The 20720-nt window shown below is 41.4% G+C and overlaps 1 protein-coding gene across 1 annotated transcript in view; it reads left to right on the top strand.

The window, feature by feature from the left end:
* SATB2 (SATB homeobox 2) overlaps positions 1-20720 on the top strand; it is a 372408-nt gene that overhangs the window by 187378 nt on the left and 164310 nt on the right. Inside the window, exons 6-7 of the mRNA XM_030210508.1 lie at positions 1337-1438; positions 13946-13955. Coding sequence (XP_030066368.1) covers positions 1337-1438; positions 13946-13955 — 112 coding nt within the window. The remainder of the gene's footprint in view (positions 1-1336; positions 1439-13945; positions 13956-20720) is intronic.

Raw genomic sequence — 20720 nt, forward strand, 5'->3', positions numbered from 1 at the left:
CCCCTGGAACATCCACAAGTTAGCTGATTTTGGCTCAAGCACTAACCGCAAATGTTTAGTGGCACGAAGGGCTAGATTCTATATATGGCGCCTGAAAATTCCACATGGAAAAAATACACCTTAGCCTATTGTCTAATTATGACTAAATTTTGTAAAATAGGCTTAAATTTCTGAGTGGTATATAGAATTATGCCAAGTGCTTCTCCACATGAACCAATTTAGTCATGCTCATTTATGCCATGTTTTACTTGGTGTACATCCTGACACCTAAGTTAGATGCAGACCCCTGGATTCTATATAGTGCACCTAAATATCCGCACCAAAATTGGCACAGATTCTATAACAATGCATGCAACTCAATGAGCTTAATAAGCTAATGAGCACTGATAGCAGCATTTAGCAAGCAATAATGAACACTATTCGGCACTGATTAGAATTCAGGCACACAACTCGCTAAGTGTATTCTGTAATGATGTGTGCTGAACTTCTAACGTGGGCAGGCAAAAAGGGGCATGGTTATGAGTGGGGAACGGGCATTTTGTGGGCATTTCTACTTATGGAATTTGGCCCAGTACGCCTAAATCTACGTGCCTGGATTTACACCATGCTTTCGTTGGTATAAATGGATGTGTGTAGATTTAGGTGCTGAAATATCAACTAAGCATATTCTATAATCAGCGTCTAAATCTAGGCACATCCATTTATACCAATGAAAACATGGCGTAAATCCTGGTGCATAGATTTCAGCACTGATGTTTTAGGCACCATATATAGAACCTCCCCCAGAGCAGGTGCATTCTGTAACAGTGCACATAGATTTTAGAAACTCCTACTCCCCACCCATGGCCACGCTCCCTTTTCAGCTATGCAATGTAGAATTTACGCACACCATTTTACAGAATACGCTTAGCAAGTTGTTCACGTAAATCTCAATTATTGCCAATTAGTGCTAATAATTGCTTGTTAACATCTAATTAACAGCGAGGATTAGCTAGTTAAACAATTAAGTTACGTGTATTGTTATACAATATGCTTTGATTTCCATGCGAAATTAAGGTGGGGTAACTGGTTAAGTGCCGCTGAGCATCCACGGTTAGCTATGGACAAGCAATTTAAATGGCCAGGACCTTCTCTGGGCTGTTTAAATGCTTTGAATATCAGGCATCATTTTTTATCTCCTATTACATTCATGTTGCTTGGCACAGTCCTGGATTTTTTCGCTATGGTCGGTCCGAGGCTAAAATTAATTTGGGCGAATGGAATCTTGTGTTTCATTGTTTCTTTTGAAAATAGGTGTAATTGTTTTTTCTTGTTTCTTTTCTCTCTCTGACCGTAGAGTATGATTTCATCTATTGTAAACAGCACATATTATGCCAATGTGTCAGCGACCAAATGTCAGGAGTTTGGGAGATGGTTTAAGAAGTCAAGAAGACTAAAGGTAAATCTGCTTGTGATATTCAAGGATTTTACCCTTTCTCCAGAACTTAATACACATTTCTCAGCTCCTCTGCCACTAGCCTCACCTGTTACTTTCATAGTACTTTTTCCTATATGATAGCTGTTAGTGTGGAGGCATAGGACTCGATAACTTGAAGATTGATTCGATTCTAATCCACTGAAATAAGTCCCAGGGTTAATATCATAAAGCAGATGTATTTGCCTCTGTTTATGAAAAATTGCCTCATAAATATTCATTAGGGGCATCCTGAAAACCCAACTCCTTTGGTGTGTGCCAAGGTCAGGATTGAGAACCATTATCCTAGGGATATGGTAGTTTCTATGTAGCAGAATTGGTCTGGTTTTAGTGGCCTTATATGTAAACAATTGAAACAGGAAGGCAGCCAGTATCCCACCACTTTACAAGATGTAGTTCCTGAAAAACAGTTGGCCAGTGCAAAAATGTTGATAATAATTTGAAATATGTGCCTGGAAAGACATAGATGGCCTCGTACCAATAGGAAAAAATGCACAGTCTTCTATGCAAAAATCTCAGGGGTCCATTTGCTAAGCTGCGGCAAAAAGTGGACGTGCGGTAGTGTGGGCGTGTGCTTTTGACATGCGCCGGGCCAGTTTTTACTGCATCTGTGGAAAAAGAGATTTTTTTCAATGGGCCGGGAAAAGGGCCTGTGGTAAAATTGAAACCAGTGCATGCCTATTTACGGCCTGAGCCCTTAACGCCAACCGATTGATCTAGCGGTAAAGGCTCATGTGCTACACATGCAGTGACCAGTAGGCGCACGCCAACTGCCAATTAAAACCGGAAACATTGCACATGGTAGGAAATTAAAAAAATTATTTGTCCCGGCGGTATGGGTGCGTTCCAAATCCGAAATTACCACCAGAGGGGCACACTAGCCTGGCGGTAGTCTCATTTTGGCATGCACTTCATGTGCGTAGAGCCTACTGCGCCTCTGTGAAAAGAGCCCCTCAGAGATTTAACTTGACAGAATGGCACCTTTTACCAGTGACAGTCGGTCTCAGTTTCTATGGCAGATACATCGGGAAGTTTTATTTATTTTTCCATTGATCGGTAAGTTAGAAAAGTGGCATGCCTGGCAGTGGAGGAAGAATTGACTGAGAGGCTGTGCTGAAAGTGTATGGACCATGATAGATAAATGGTATCGGTAGCACGCAGTGCCCCCGCAGCACCCCACGCAGCTTGCAAATGGTCTTGGCAGATCCATTGCAGTTTATGTACAGTCAGCAGTTTATGATGGCATAAAACTACCCGTTTGTAATCTATAAAGTAGGTGTATTATCCAGAAAAAAGTAATTCATAAAAAAAATTACATATTAAAGTATGGTGGGAAAACATCATGAAAAGACAGGAGAATTCTGCCCAAAATGGAAACAAAAATCAGTTTTTAATATGGCCCATTGTCCCTGAGAATAATGTCTTTCCTAAATTATACACTACCATGCTGGAATCTTTGTAATTTACTTTAAAGTAGAGGTCTCCCAAAATCTTGTAACTTTTTTCATACGTTTCTCTTACTCTGGAATTTTCCTTCCTTTCTTATTATATTTTGAAAAAAATTGCATAAATTTCCTCATGACACTAAAGCAATAATCGTACTCATCCACAAAGAAGCGTTAAAGAAAATCACAGAAGTTTTGAAAAACTAGTTGCCTATGTCCCAGGAGCAACAAAGAGGACAATCAGGAACAAAGCACTTTCCACTAATATCTAGTTTTCATCTTAAAATTTAACCCTCAAAACTCCCTACACACTGCCATTAGGATACTTGAACACATTTCTTGAGCTGACCTGAATCAAAGAAAACAAGAATGATAATCAAGCATTTTCATGGAAAATGTGAAAAAAAAAGAGAGGAAATGCCCCTAGTGCCAACTCCCTGGGCTTTAATAATAAACAATTCTGATGTATTTCAGTGAAAAAGTTGATTATTGCTTTTGAGCTTTTTGGGGAATTTATATAATTTCTCAAACTAATTTTTTAAAATGACTGAAGTAGAATTTACTTCTTAGTAATAGAGCGGTTGCTTACATTTGTAGAAATTAAATTCATGTTTCATCTGTTCCACCTGCCTCCTGCCCAAGGATCTTTGAACACTCTCTCTGTCCAGCCAGACCAGGGAGTGGAAAACCCAGCTGAAAATCAACCTGGTCTGTCTTTCTGGCAGTGTGTAGTACTCGGCAGGAAAACATATTAGGCGTAGCTTGATATCAGCATACATCCAACCAGGGCCGCCGAGAGACTGGGCCAGGCCCGGGACAAGGCCGCCCCCAGGGCCCCCCCACCTGACGTCGCCGGGCCCAGCCCCCCTCCACCTGTCACTGGGCCCTCTCTCCACCCCCGGGCCCTCTGCACTGACCTTAAGTGCCTCACCTTCGAAAGTGCAGCAAGCAGCGGCAGACCACTCCTTCCTTCTGTGTCCCACCCTCGCGGAAGTTACATCAGGCGAGGGCAGGACACGGAAGGAAGGAGTGGTCTGCCGCTGCTTGCTGCACTTTCGAAGGTGAGGCGCTTAAATTCAATGCCAGGGAGCAACGGAGGCTGGGCGGGCCGGACTGCGGCGGCGGTGCCAGCCCCCCCCCCCCCCCCCCCCCCGGAGGCCTGGGCCCAGGGAATTTTGTCCCCCCTGTCCCCCCCTCTCGGCGGCCCTGCATCCAACTAAAGATTCCTGTGGAAGGCTTTTTTAGGCCGAAACATGACTCGTGTCGAGTCTTGGATGTTTCAATAAAGGTGTTATTTTGGAGATCATCTGCTGTCCTTCCCGTTGTCACCCTTGTTGTAACTGTTTTGTCAGTGTGTAGTACTGCCATTTAGCCACTGGGCCAATTCACATGTGATACTATTGGATTAACTAAGTCCTTTTACTAAAGTACACTAACAGATTTAGGGGGAGATACTATATATGGTGCCTGAAAAATCTGCACGGAATAAAATTATTCCTAGGCATATTCTTTAAAGTACGCCTACATTTTTATAGAATAGGCTTAAATTTCCACACGGCATATATAATGTGCCGAATGCCTCTCCATGTCACCACATTTAGTCACGGCTATTTATGCCAAGTAAAACCTGGTGTAAATGCTGGCGTCTAAATTACACGTGGAGCACGTATAATCTATAACCTTAGCGTAGTTTATTGGAATGTCCATGACATGCCCATTTCTCCACCCATAGCCACACCCCTTGTTGGATGTGCACATTAGAATTTAGGCAGTGAGTTACAGAATATGCTTAGCAAGTTATGCACATAAATTCAAATTATTACATAAGTACATAAGTACATAAGTAATGCCACACTGGGAAAAAACCAAGGGTCCATCGAGCCCAGCATCCTGTCCACGACAGCGGCCAATCCAGGCCAAGGGCACCTGGCAAGCTTCCCAAACGTACAAACATTCTATACATGTTATTCCTGGAATTGTGGATTTTTCCCCAGTCCATTTAGTAGCGGTTTATGGACTTGTCCTTTAGGAAACCGTCCAACCCCTTTTTAAACTCTGCTATGCTAACCGCTTTCACCACTTTCTCCGGCAACGAATTCCAGAGTTTAATTATACGTTGGGTGAAGAAAGATTTTCTCCGATTTGTTTTAAATTTACTACACTGTAGTTTCATTGCATGCCCCCTAGTCCTAGTATTTTTGGAAAGCGTGAACAGACGCTTCACATCCACCTGTTCCACTCCACTCATTATTTTATATACCTCTATCATGTCTCCCCTCAACCATCTCTTCTCCAAGCTGAATAGCCCTAGCCTCCTTAATCTTTCTTCATAGGGAAGTCGTCCCATCCCCACTATCATTTTAGTCGCCCTTCGCTGCACCTTTTCCAATTCTACATCATGATTATTTTTTACCAGGCATATTTATCTTCATGTGTAGCTGTTACATCAAGCAGATCAGATTCCAAGGGCAGCTCTTCCATTAGGTGAAGTTGAAATTTTAGGGATGGCAATTAGTGCTCATAATTGCTTGGTAAGCACTGTATCATCGCTGATTGGCTTGTTAAGCCATTTAAGTTGTGCACTGTTGTTATAGAATATTGCTTGGATTTTGGCATGGAATGCTGGGCATTCTACATATAATCCAGGGGTTAGTGTGCCCTAATGATTAGTGCATTGCTAACCCCCTAATTCTGTAAATGTCACCAAAAATTGCTTGCAACAATTTGGGTTCATGCCCAATTTGCGTCACGCAATTTAATTAAATAACAAGCAATTATTGGCACTAATTAAATATAATTAATTTTACGTGTGATCTGAAAAAGTGCAGAATGGGAGGGTCATGGGTGGAATGGGGTTGTTCCTAAAATTAATGTGTGTTGTCGTAGAATAACGGGGATACACGTCCAATGTAGGCACATACATTTGAACCACATTTAGTTGGTGCAAATGGCCATATCTAAAGTTAGGCACAATTCCTGGTATAAGTTTTATTCTATAAACTGCGCCTAACTTTAACCACGGCTTATAAATAGCACTTTTTTTGGTGCTGATTTTTTTGGCACCACATATAGAATTAGCCCTAAATACTGCACAACCTATTGTATACCCATGGGCTGCATGGCACTTAACACACACTAATTCATTAGTGTGTGCTAAATCCATTAGTGCACCTTAGTACAGTGACCCCTTAATATACTTGTGACTAGCTAGAGAGAACTATGCTTGCTTCATTGAAAAGGTTGTAATTCTCGAAAGCTAGGCAAGGTTGTGTTTAATCGGTATCACTTCAGCTTATTTGTCCTTTTTTTTCGTATCTCTCAGAGTACTAATATAGCAAATGCACTGCTTTATTCATGATGTGTGTTCAATTGAAAACCGCTGTGAATTTTATGTTTACTGTGGGTTAAGACGCACGCGCAAATATTAATATTAACATGAGTAATTGGTTGTTAGAACCCAATTATTGTATCATTGAGCTTGATAAGCAATTAATTTGTGTGCACGGTCTTCGGCGCAAATCTGGGCATCGTAAATAGAATCTGGGGGATAGTGTGTAAATGCTAAGGGCTTTCACAGGGGAAGGTGCGTGATTAGGACAAGGGTGGTCCGAATGCTGCCATTTCCATGCTAAAGTGCTACTTTAGGGCATGCATGTATGCCTACTTTTACATGGTATTAGAGGGCACGCCTAAATGTTGGCAATTAAATGCCAACTTACACTAACCTGTATTTAGGAAAAATCACTAGTGAAATACAGTTGATTTTGTTATAAATATGAAAAGAAACCTAAAGAGACATACAGATTTGGGATAAATTAGATACCTATGTAGCTACTTTCATGAGAAAAGTCTGTAGACCATATTAAATTGACTTGGGGAAAATCCACTACTATTTCTGGGATAAGCAGCATAAAATGTATTGAACTTTTTCAGGATCTTGCCAGGTACTGTGACCTGGATTGGCCACTGTTGGACACAGGATGCTGGGCTTGATGGACCTTTGGTCTGTCCCAGAGTGGCAATACTTATGAACTTATGTACACTAGTATTCTATAATAGAATCTGGGTGCCCAAATGCCGGTATAGAATTTGCACTCAGTGCACTGCATTTTGCTACCTAAATTTTGGCGCACTTTATATGTTTGCCCCCTATCTCCCAGATTCTATATATCAAGCTAGCGTTCTGCGCTGAAATCTAAGCGTATTCCATAATAATGTGCATAACTTAATTGGCTTAACAAGCCAATCAGTGCTTTTAACAGCACTTAACAAGCAATGATGAGCATTGATTGACAATAACTGCAGTATTTCTAGGTTAAGGGATTTTTTTTAATTGCTCTCAAGTACCTTGTTGGCTACAAATCACAGGTACCTCTCAGAATCAAGGTTATCACATAGATTATGCTTGTTATCTGTAACAGAAGAGGATATGGGCTTCCTAGCTGTCCTGTGCCAGTTACAAAGAGATACCAAAACCCAGTAATCATCTAAATACTGGTAATACTGTATCAACACACTTATAGCTGCTTTATTGATTATTGTTGGTGTAGTACTGGTTATTGATAGTGTGTAGTTACAAAGACATGGCTAGGGCCCCTGTGCCACTACAGATGCAGTTGCTGCCAGCCTCCATGTACTTCTGCACTTGAAAAGGATTGCATTTTTGACCTGAGGAAATCAATTTGGTAGGCTTTTTTTAAGTGCCTGCTTCAATTGCTCAGCACAATAAAAAGAGTTGAGAGTCCTTGATTTCAAAGATCAGGCCAAAGATTTAAGCTAGAGTTTGCCAGGTACAGTGCACATAGGCTAGTCACAGATCACTGCTGCTGAGGTTTGATTGAGGGGGAGGACGGTTTGTGTATGTGTGAAATAGCTACAAGCTGCTATAAACTGGACAGAGTTGTGTTTATTATAAAGCAAATGGGTGGGAAGGGAAAACCAACAAGTATTGGGTTTAGCAGCATGTGTAGAAAATAATGCCCCCTCAATAGTGCATTTCATTTAAAATTTCTACGTTGAGTTTTTAAAAATTAATTAGGAACCCCAAGTATAATAATGAGAATTCCAAGTTCTTACCATGATACCCTTGCTTAAATGAAGTCAGTATTTTCTATTGCAATAAAAAGGATATAATTGAAACAATTGTGTTTTTCTTTAGACATAATGTACAAAGCAGAAACAAGAAGACTAATTCAGAATCTTTGTGTGAAATAGCAAGTAAACTCCTGGTTTCCTTAGCATAAGTAATTTTACCAATTAGAATCAGGTGCTTAAATAATTGGATAAAAATAACCCACTCTGCAGGATAAATCTGCAGGACTGAGTCTGGGCACCCTGTCCTATATAAAGTGAGTGTGAACTTATGATGTCATAATCAAAATAAATTTTAGAGAACATACAGAAAAGTAGTTAATGCTAATCTGTCTGGCAGGGTTACAAGGCCATTTCTAGAACTTTGGGTGCCATCCATTCACTGTCAGACAGTCTACAGTGGTGGAAATAAGTATTGATCCCTTGCTGATTTTGTAAGTTTGCCCACTGACAAAGACATGAGCAGCCCATAATTGAAGGGTAGGTTATGGTAACAGTGAGAGATAGCACATCACAAATTAAATCCGGAAAATCACATTGTGGAAAGTATATGAATTTATTTGCATTCTGCAGAGGGAAATAAGTATTTAATCCCTCTGGCAAACAAGACCTAATACTTGGTGGCAAAACCCTTGTTGGCAAGCACAGCGGTCAGACGTCTTCTGTAGTTGATGATGAGGTTTGCACACATGTCAGGAGGAATTTTGGTCCACTCCTCTTTGCAGATCATCTCTAAATCATTAAGAGTTCTGGGCTGTCGCTTGGCAACTCGCAGCTTCAGCTCCCTCCATAAGTTTTCAATGGGATTAAGGTCTGGTGACTGGCTAGGCCACTCCATGACCCTAATGTGCTTCTTCCTGAGCCACTCCTTTGTTGCCTTGGCTGTATGTTTTGGGTCATTGTCGTGCTGGAAGACCCAGCCACGACCCATTTTTAAGGCCCTGGCGGAGGGAAGGAGTTGTGTCACTCAGAATTGTACCGGTACATGGCCCCATCCATTCTCCCATTGATGCGGGTGAAAGTAGTCCTGTGCCCTAGCAGAGAAACACCCCCAAAACATAACATTTCCACCTCCATGCTTGACAGTGGGGACGGTGTTCTTTGGTCGAAGGCCAGCCTTCTCTTTCCTCCAAACACGGCGAGTTGAGTCATGCCAAAGAGCTCAATTTTGTCTCATCTGACCACAGCACCTTCTCCCAATCACTCTCGGCATCATCCAGGTGTTCACTGGCAAACTTCAGACGGGCCGTCACATGTGCCTTCCGGAGCAGGGGGACCTGCGGGCACTGCAGGATTGCAATCCGTTATGTCGTAATGTGTTACCAATGGTTTTCGTGGTGACATGGTCCAGCTGCCTTGAGATCATTGACAAGTTCCCCCTTGTAGTTGTAGGCTGATTTCTAACCTTCCTCATGATCAAGGTACCCCACGAGGTGAGATTTTGCGTGGAGCCCCAATCTTTGTCGATTGACAGTCATTTTGTACTTCTTCCATTTCTTACTATGGCACCAACAGTTGTCTCCTTCTCGCCCAGCGTCTTACTGAGGGTTTGTAGCCCATTCCAGCCTTGTGCAGGTGTATGACTTGTCCTGACATCCTTAGACCGCTCCTTGCTCTTGGCCATTTTGTAGAGGTTAGAGTCTGACTGATTCACGAGTCCTGTGGACAGTGTCTTTCTACAGGTACCATTGCCGACAGCTGTCTGTCATGCAGGTAACGAGTTGATTTGGAGCATCTACCTGGTCCTGTAGGGGCCAGATCTCTTACTGGTTGGTGGGGGATCAAATACTTATTTCCCTCTGCAGAATGCAAATAAATTCATATACTTTCCACAATGTGATTTTCCGGATTTAATTTGTGATGTGCTATCTCTCACTGTTACCAATAACCTACCCTTCAATTATGGGCTGCTCATGTCTTTGTCAGTGGGCAAACTTACAAAATCAGCAAGGGATCAAATACTTATTTCCACCACTGTACAAATGGAAAAAGTTGAAGACTACATGAATATACCCAGGATAAGTTATCCTGCGCTGGTCACCACCCTAGCAATCAGAAAATCATTTATGAAGACACAAAGAACCCCATATTAACATCTTTCTTGTTGGGGTGTTTTTTTCTTCAATCTATGTGTAATTAAATTCTGGAATTCATTGCCAGAGAATGTAGTAAATGCAGAAAGCTTAGCGGGGTTTAAAAAAGGTTTGGATTTCTTTCTGAAAGAAAGTCCATATGCCATTAAATGGACTTGGGAAAATCCACTGCTTATTTCTAAGATCAGGCAGCATAAGATTGTATGTACTTTTTGGGATCTCGCCAGTACTTTGTTAGGGGCTGGATTGGCACTGTGGAAAAGCATACTAGGCTTGATGGACCTTCGGTCTATCCCGGTGTGCTTATGTTCCTATGTTCTTATGTTCAAGGGGGGAGGGCTAATAATACTGTTAATTTAAAGTCTTGACACTTCTGAGATGTTAGTTCCCCCCTGTTACCACATCTTCCTACTTTAGTGCATAGACTGATATCTAGTTAAGGGGCTGGATTAGACAGAATTGCTTGTTGGTTGGCAAGCAAGAATAAGGAGGAAGTTTGATAAGTTTACCTTAATAGATCTTGGAAGTAATTCTACAAATGAACCACACTAGATGTAATACTCAGAGAAACATACCCCATAATTCTGTAAAAATCGCCAAACGTTTTATGTGCCAGAAAGATCCGTGCTAAACTCATAGGGCCTGATATTCAGTGGGCAGTGGCAGAGGTTTTACACACTATTGAGAAATAGAGAGCATATTGTTTGCAAATAGTGCACACTACTTTTGAATAGTGTGCACTATTTATGACAGGAAAGAACCTGAAATTTTAGGTTTTTTTTTTTTTGGTTGTTCTCATTTCAATCTAAAAATTACACAAAAGGTTGACGTGCAAAATGTCATTTCAAACAAATATACATCCCCTAAGCATACAGTCATGCAGTGGCGTAGGAAGGGGGGCAGTGGGGCGGTCCGCCCCGGGTGCACGCCGCTGGGGGGGTGTTGGCTCCGCTGGTTCCTGCTCCCTCTGCCCCGGAACAGGTTACTTCCTGTTCCGGGGCAGAGAGAGAGCAAGAAACCAGCGGAGCTGACGCAGCTCCCAGCGACGTGCACTCGGGGGCGGATCGGCCCTGTCGCCCGCCAATGCAAGTAAGAATGCGCTCTGGAGGGGAAAGGGTGCGCGCTGAGGGGGGGGGGGGGGCACCATGATACACCCGAGGGGGGGGGGGGTTCGCAGCGGCGACCCGCCCCGGGTGTCAGCCACCCTCGGTATGGCACTGCAGTCATGTAATGTTAAAGGGCATTATGTTAGTGTCCTAATCTACTACGGATGTTGGGTTTTATGCAGAATACAAATACAGTATTAAATTAATGAAAAACCTTACTATGTGTTAGTTAAGGGGCCCTAATGTTCAAAGTGAGCTATGCATTTGTTGGCAGGAAGTGAATTCATAACTCTTATTCGGATATTTTCAGCCCTTGCCCGGAAATAGTCAGGCCATTTAATTCAATAACTGACAGGTTTTATCTGGATAATAAAAAGGCAAGAGCCTGGGGAGGGGTAGACACAGTCCCACAAATTATCCATTTAGCAGTGATATTCAACGGCCAAACAGTTAGGGGTAAATATCGAGTCAGCGGCGCTCAGCGTTTTTTGGCCACCACCAGCAATATGTCTAGATATTCTTGGACTCCAGTCGAACGTATGTTGTCGTATGCTGATGATATTTTTGTGTTGATTACTATTAGTCATGAAGCAGATCTCATTTCTTTTGTAATCGATGACTGTATTAGGAGAATCAGAGACTGGTCCACCTTTGTACATCTCAAACTAAACGCTGACAAAACCAGAATTTTATGGTCTTAACCTATCAAATATTCCATAGTCCTATTCAAACTAGTGAAGAAATTCAACTAAATATTGAAAGGGTATCAAAGTTTTGAGGATTTTTTGGATTCCTCTTTAACTATGGAACCTCAGATCAATAGTTTGGTTAGAAAAGCCTATTTAAGATGAAGCAGCTTCGCCTACTGTGTTCCTCTTTTTAAGGGATCATTTTAGAATTATTGTGTCTCAATTGTAAGCGTTACTTGATTATGGAAACTCTCTATACTTAGGTGTAACTTCTAGGTTGATTCATAAAATTCAACTGAACTAAAACTCAGCTGCTAGACTTATTTTTTGTAAGTCTCGTGGTGACCATGTGACTCCTCTGTTGAGGGAGTTTCATTGGCTGCTGGTACAGGCTCAGAGCCATTTTAGATAGTATGCCTAGTTTTTAAAATTTTGGAAGGCAACTGCCCGGAGGGTCTGTCCCAGTTATTAAAAATTAAGTTCTACTGTGATTCCCAGGAGTTGTAATCAACTGTGTCTTGTTTTTCCAATATTAGTTCTGTTAGATTCAAAGCTTTATTTTCTCATTCTTTTTTGGTTTTGGCAGTTGTTTATGGAACAATCTTCCTTCAGAATTATGTCTGGTGAAATATTACTATTCTTTCTGTAAGCTCTGAAAATGTATATGTTTGACTTTAGTAAGATATGATTAATTTAATTTATTAGAAATGTTTTCTCATTTAGATTGTTATTTTATTTGAATGTTTTGTAATGTCCTGATGCTTTGCATGAGTTTATTGTATCTCACCTTGAATCTGAAATTGAGGGAGTTGGCGGGTGATAAGTCTGCTATAACATAACATATTCAATGCTAGGCCACCTCTGGGCACTGGTATTAAATATCCAGGTTTATGTGGCAGCTATCTCATATCCAGTTAAATATGATATTCACACATAACCTCCTCAGTAAAACTAGATAAAGATAGGACTGTGCGGTCTGATTTGTCTGATTACTTTAGGCAGTAAGTGCTGAATACTGGCACTTAACTGTATTATGTGCCCATTTCTCCCCTGTGCTGGCCACAAAGGTTTCAGCATAGGCAATAAGAGGGGATATTCAGTGGCTGTGTCCGGTTAAGTTCCGCTGATATCCCGTGATAGCCCTGTACAAGCGATTAAAGGCGAGGAGACTCTTCTGCCTAGTTAAATCATTTTGAATATTGACCCCCTAGACTTTTTCAACAACAGGCCTTAAGTACTGGAGTAGACACCATCTCTAGGTAAATTTACTGGCACTACTTAAACATATTAAAAGCAATTTTATAAGGTGCGCTTAACATAAGGCACCAATTTGTACATTAACCCTCCGATATTCAAACCTAATTAACAAGCCAGATACGGCCGCTGACCGGTTAAATAGCATATCAACACCTAACTGCAGATATTCAGTGGGAGATAACAGGTTATCTGTGGTTAGCAGCTAGCCACTAACCGGCTATATCGTACAACATATTTGGTTAGGCACAAATATTCAGCATTTAACTGGCTATGTTCAGTGGTTAAAATAAGCTGCATAAGTAGTAGGTATACCTTGAACCGCTAAAAAGTTAACCAGTTAGCGATGAATATCAGTTTAACCAGTTAACTTTTTAGCGGTTAAACCCCCCCTCCCCCAGATATTCAACGCCAGTCATCGGAAATGGTCTGCCATTGAATATCCGGGTTTAATGCCAATGGTGGACAGCAAAAGCACCACCTGAAAATCAGGCCCTAAATTTATAGAATAGCTGCACCTACTTGCATGATTTGTGCCATAAATTGGCAGTTGCATGCACAAGTGATAGGCAGTATTCTATAAACTTGGAGCAAAGGTCACTTAGGGCCAGATTCTATATAAGGTGCCTAAAAACTCCACTGGAATAAATTTCTGCCTGAGCGAATTCTGTAAGCAGCACCTATATTTAGGTGTGGTATATAGAATACACTTGTTGATATCACAGCACTTAGAATTATGCGCATCCATTTACACCAAGGGAAATGTGGCATAATCGCTGGTGTGCAGATTTAGGTGCAGAGGGGCATATTCTATAACACTGCACGTAAATTTTGGAATGCCCATTTCCCCTCCCATAACCACGCCCCTTTTTGGCTGCACACATTAGAATTTAAGTGCAGGACGTTACAGAATATGCTTAGTGAGTTGTGCGTTGTAAATTCTAATTATTGCCAATTAGTGCTCATTATTTCTTGTTAAGACCTGTTATCAACACTGATTAGCTTGTTAAGCTAATTAAGTTATGCACATTGTTATAGATCATGCTTGGATTTTGGCACGGAACACTAGGCACGATACATAGAATCCGGGGGTTAGCCTGTAATCGCAAGTGGGCCATACCCATGGGCATATTATGGGCATTCCATCTAGCAATGTGCACAACTTATCGATTACTATCATTTGTGTGCATTACATGACACAATTAGGTACACCAACTTACGTCAGTCATTGACCTGGCATAAGTGGTCGCGCCTAACTTTTGGTATAATATTCTATAACGGATTAAGGGCTAGATTCTATATATGGCACCTGGAAAATCCACGCAGAATACATTTCCAACTAAGCACATTCTATAAGCGGTGCCTAGATTTAGGCACGGTATATAGAACGTACTCAGTTGATATCTCAGCGCCTACTACACGCATCTTTTATACCAAGGGAAATGTGGCGGCGTACATACTGGTGCATAGATTTAGGAGCAGAGGGGCATATTCTACAAATTTTGGAATGCCCATGAAATGCTCATTTTCCCACCCATAACAACGCCCCTTTTTGGCATTAGAATTTAGACGCTATCCATTACAGAATATGCTTAGCAAGTTATGCACGTAAATTCTAATTATTGCCAGTGAGTGCTCATTATTGCTTGTTAGGTACTGTTAAAAACACTGATTGGCTTGTTAAGTCAATTAAGTTACACGCTTGGATTTCGGCGTGGAATGTTAGGCACATTATATAGAATCCAGCGGTAAGTGTGCCCTAATGCCATTATAGAATTGATGCTAAGAACATGCCTTTGTGGCACCTTAATTCAGGCCCCACTTCATGAAACTGCCACTATAGTACTGCTGAATATTTATACCACGTGCTTCATTTTAAATAGTGACCACTGGGGCTGAAAATTAGACTATTGCCATCTGTATGATGTGCACATACTAGGATGAGTCAACATGGCTACATTATGGACTAGATTCAGTAAATGGCGCCCAAATTTAGGCACTAAAAAAAACACAGTGCAGAGCACTATTCTAGAAACAACACTCCGAGTTGCGGGACGTTTATAGAATAGCACTTAGAAATGATTTCCATGCCAAATTTTGGGTGCAAGGATTTACACCTACTGAATCCTGTTGTAAATCCTAATGTGTAAGTTAGGCGAGGATCTCTCGTATTTAGTAATCATGTGAGCATCTTTAGTGAATGCTCCTGAACATCCCATATCCCCTTCTGAGTTGCACGCTATAAGATTTGTGCACAGATCTTTATAGAATAGCACTTAGCAAGGTGAGTGTGCAGATCCAAATTGTTGCCAATTAACCAACACTAATTGGCTGATTAACCAATTTACTTGCAGATGCACATGCATTTATGAATAGCGCACACTTTTGCATGCCATTTATAGAATTTGGGCATATATGCCCATATGAATTTCAATTTTGATTCCTCCTCCTCTTGATTTTCCTTTCCTACTGGAAGTTGTACTAGTAATACAGATTTTCTGCCCAGAAATGAGAGAGATTTTGAATCAATACTGATCATTTAAAAATCCACCTGAACACTGTTAGGTGCTTGCTTGCATTCCGACCTAGCATTTTATCTGACACTGAAAATTAGCAAGTTGTGTCTACAATTTGGTCCTCTCCCTTGTGCTGGATAACCACGTGCTTTAACTGTCTCTACTTATATATGTCTTTTAAAAAATTTTCTGTGTCAAAATTGTCCATTAAACCACCTATCTTCCTGTTAAAACTCTAATTGTTGCACTGCATACATCTAGTAGCGCTATAGAAATGATAAGTAGTAGTAGTAGCACTAATTGTTCTAAATAGGTTTAGGTCTGGGTATTTAAAAGCTTATTGTTTGTGTTCTGATGATCTGAATGATCCAGAAAAGCAGAGCAGTCTCTTGTGAGGCTGAGAATGAGTCCTGAAAGATTTAGCTAATGCCCTGGGAAAACACTCAGAGGAAATGCAACAGATCAAGCTTGGCTAGGTAATAGTTCTTCACATCTTGACTTACAATGAGAAATGCTCCTTTATCACTAAGACTCAGGTTATCTAGCTGTTTAAACACTTGGAACAAGTATTTACAGCTTTATAAGCCTGGACATCAATAGATGGCACTTTTAAAGCAAGAAATTAAGAACTAATGCTCATGGCTGAAGAACAAAAGGGAAAAAGAAGGGATTTCAAAACAACTTTATTGACATTGCAGTCTAAACAGAGTGTGCAGTGTGAAATATGGTTCCTATTATATGCTAATGTCTGTTTTAATAAAACAGTGGGAACTAAATGGTTGCTTCTTAATCAGAACCATGATTTCCTAAACATAAGCTATGGGATTCTGTTACAGACTTCCACATATAGATCTCTTAGGTCAAGCTTTTTCCTTTCTCATAGGAATAAATAAACAGTAAAATAATTATACACTTTGCTAGATCAAAGGAGATGTGACTTAAAAACCATAAGGAATAAAAGTTCACTTGAAGAAAAAGCATCAGGTTGCGGAACATATAGTTAAATGTTTAAATAGTATGAGACTTAACAAATAATAATTTGATATCATTAGCAACAGATGTAAAAACTGTACACAGAATGGGGTTGTATGAAATTTGAAATAAACATTCTCAGACTCTCTTCTCTTGAACTTACAACTAAGAGGTTTACCCTTACAGTTGAAAGGATTTTTGTTATTTTAGGTTGAGTGACCTTTTTTGTCCTTAATAAGGAGAAAGGGAGGAAGGAGTTTTGATGCACTTGTCTTCTTTGAGATCCTAAGACCTTTGGGATCCCAAAGTAGCACAGATTTCATGCCTAACTTAGGGTGCCACTTATGGCTGCCAAAACCTGGTGTAAATGCTGGTGCTCAATTTTGACAGTTGGGCGAGCAGTCAATAGTATTCTGTAACATCGCACCTAACTTCTGTGAATTCCCCCTGATCTGCCTGTGCCCCTCCCATAGCCCTGTCCTTTTGGAGATGCATATAATACATAGAGGGGCATAATTGAACGAAAACGCCTATCTCCATGGGCGTTTATCTCCGAGAACGGGTCAGTGAAGGGGCGGACCGAACCGTATTTTTGAAAAAAATAGACGCCCATGTTTTATTCAACAATGTGTGAGCTGGGCGTTTTTGTTTTTCAGCGATAATAGAAAATGAAAGCGCCCAGCTCAAAACGAATAAATCCAAGACATTTATTCGTGGGAGGGGCCAGGATTCGTAGTGCACTGGTCCCCCTCACATGCCAGGACATCAACCGGGCACCCTAGGGGGCACTTTACAAAACCAAAAAAACAGGTAAAAGAGCTCCCAGGTGCATAGCACCCTTCCCTTGTGTGTTGAGCCCCCCAAATCCCCCTCAAAACCCACTGCCCACAAGTCTACACCATTACTATAGCCCTAAGGGGTGAAGGGGGGCACCTACATGTGGGTACAGTGGGTTTGGGGGGGTTGGACGACTAATAAGCATTAAGCAGCACAATTGTAACAGGTAGGGGGGGATGGGCCTGGGTCCACCTGCCTGAAGTCCACTGCACCCCCTAACAACTCCTCCAGTGACCTGCATACTGCTGCCAGGGAGCTGGGTATGACATTTGAGGGTGAAAATGAAAATGTGTGAAACATCATTTTTTTGTGGTGGGAGGGGGTTAGTGACCACTGGGGGAGTCAGGGGAGGTCATCCCCGATTCCCTCCAGTGGTCATCTGGTCATTTAGGGCACTTTTTGGGGCCTTATTCGTGAAAAAAACAGGGTCCAGGAAAAGTGTCCTAAATTCTAGCTAAAAACGCATACTTTCTTCCCATATCGGTGAAATGCGCCCATCTTTGTTCGGCAGATAACCACGCCCCAGTTCCGCCTTCGCCACACCTCTGACACGCTCCCATAAACTTTGTCCGCATCCGCGACGGAGTGCAGTTGAAAACGCCCAAAAATCGGCTTTCGATTATACCGCTTTATTCGTTTTTGTGAGATAAACGTCCATCTCCCGATTTAGGTCGGAACTTGGGCGTTTTTCCCGTTCGATTATAAGCTGGATAGACTACCACCTAGGGCAGATGCACATGTAACTCCAAATTGCTTCCAATTAACATCAATTATTGATTGTTGACACCTCATTAACTAATGAATTTGCACACGGATCTGTGATCAGTGCCTAAATTTTCATGCCCAACTTTGAGTGGCCTATATAGAATCTAGGGACATATGATATATAACACTACAGGAGTGAACCTTCTGGAACACACTAGTGATCTTTTTCATTTAGCCTTGATTCAATCAAATGTGTCATGTTAGCACACCTGGATACACTGAAACTTAGTCAACATAATTTTTCATTGGACTATCACGTCATTTATGAAGGAGATAGTCCATTTATTTATTTAATTACTTATGACATTTCCTGGGACTGCTGCTTTTTAACATATTTATAAATGATCTAGAGATGGGAGTAACTAATGAGGTAATTAAATTTGCTAACGACACAAAGTTATTAAATTGCAAGAGGATTGTGAAAGATTATGAGAGGACCTTACAAGCCTAGGAGACTGGGCATCCAAATGGCAGATGACGTTTAATGTGAGCAAGTGCAAAGTGATGCATGTGGGAAAGAGGAACCCGAATTATAGCTATGTAATGCAAGGTTCCACATTAGGGGTCACCTCTAGGAACTTATTCAAACCTTTTTTAAAGCCAGATACGGTGGTGCCGATTTGGTGTGTGCAACCCGCACGTTAGCCCTCCCGTGCCTTTGTAAAAGGGCCCCTCAGTGCTCAGACTTGTTAGGCCTCCATTTAGTCAGGTGAAAACAGTTCCATCGTTGAAGCATGTGATTGTTGATCTATTTTCAATAACCATGAGCTTCTCTAAGGAGCTTTCTGAGCGTGTGAAAAGGAAGATAATTCACTCTTACACAGCAGGGAAAAGCTATAAAAATCTTCCAGGTAACAATTTTAACTGCCAGAAACATTACGATATTGAATTTACATGGAATTCTTGAAGCCGAGGAAAGATCTGGAAGCCCAAGAAAAATCTCTGGTAGAACTAGCTGAAAACTGATCAGATTTGTAAAACAGAACCCACAAATCACTGCTGAAATGCTGCCACAGTACAGCTTTCTTTATGCAAAAATATGGATTGGAGAGTTGCAGAAGGAAACCCTTTTTATGACCTCATCAGAAAAGTAGAGAACATTGATAAGCCTGAAACTTTTTAGAACAAAGTGATTTGGACTGATAAATTAATGGCCACAACCACATGATACATTCGAAGACAAAAGGATAAAGCTTTTGAAGAAAAGAACACTATGCCAACTATAGAACTTGGGGGTAGGGCTGGTCTATTATGCTTTGGGGTTATACAGAAGCCAGTGGCACAGGAAATATCATGTGGGTAGAAGAAAGAATGGATTCAACTAAATGTGGAAAATACAGCAGGAGGAGAAAATCCAAAATCTCACAGATGCGTAGATGCGTAGATGACAACCAAGTAGTGAGGTGACGACAACGAGGATTTCCAAAGTTTAAGGACCTGTAGTGTAGTCATAAATTCAACACATATAAGACCCAACACGGCCATGTTTCGGTGTGTGAGCCTGCCTCAGGGGTCAACAAACTTGTAAGCATATGTTGGTGTGAATACGGGTAACATATGTTGAAAAAGTGTGTCCAATATTAAATAGTTGCTGTGCACGTTTAAAGTGGGACACGTGTTCTGCTGGCTAAGACAGCTCCAGAAAGGACCAGTGATGTTCTACATGTACTGCTTACAAGTTTGCTGACCTCTGAGGCAGACTCACACACTGAAACACAGCCATGTCAGGTCTTTTATGTATTGAATTCGTGACTACATTAAACGTCCTTAAACTTGGCGATCTAAGATGGCGGCGTAACAGGACGCATGAAGTAGCAGCTCTGGCCCCGAATCGGGAAAATATTAATTTTATAACAGAATGCCGCATACCAAAAGAAAAGGGGCGACGCGGATAGTCCCCCCACCTACCTCGTCTCCCTCGAAGCCTCAGACGGCGCTCGAGCGCTATTTTCTGCCAGTCTCCCATATAGTAGGAGATACGGATCCTATAGCGAGGTCTTCCGGGGAAGCGGAGACACTGCTAGGAGAAGAAATATCTCTGTCACCACCAGCAATTGTGAGGCCTCCGTGTCCGGCGTCTACAGCGGAGCCCGAGGAGCAGGGACGCCCTACCGGAAGTGTTGCGGGCGAGACTGTTTGTGAGGGGCGGAAAACGCTGGAACAGACGCCGAGAACAGAAAGAAGAACAGCAGGGCCATCGAAGGAGGTAAACCTGGCAATGATATGGACTGTTTTGAATAAAATGGACGCTACACTACAATGAACTTCAGGAGAAATGAGTACTTTGAAAAAAATTCCAAGAATTGAATTTAAAAGTTGACCAGTTAAAAACGAACATTGCTGAAAAGGTAACAGATTTCCAGAATAAAGTAGACTCTTTTCAAGAATTCAAAGTTGGTGTGGTCAAAGATAATATAGAAATACGAAGAAAATTGGAGCAAATTGAGAATTTTAATAGAAGATTAAACCTACGATTAC

Source organism: Microcaecilia unicolor, chromosome 7 (genome assembly GCF_901765095.1).
Source record: "Microcaecilia unicolor chromosome 7, aMicUni1.1, whole genome shotgun sequence".
In the NCBI taxonomy this organism is placed as follows: domain Eukaryota; kingdom Metazoa; phylum Chordata; class Amphibia; order Gymnophiona; family Siphonopidae; genus Microcaecilia; species Microcaecilia unicolor.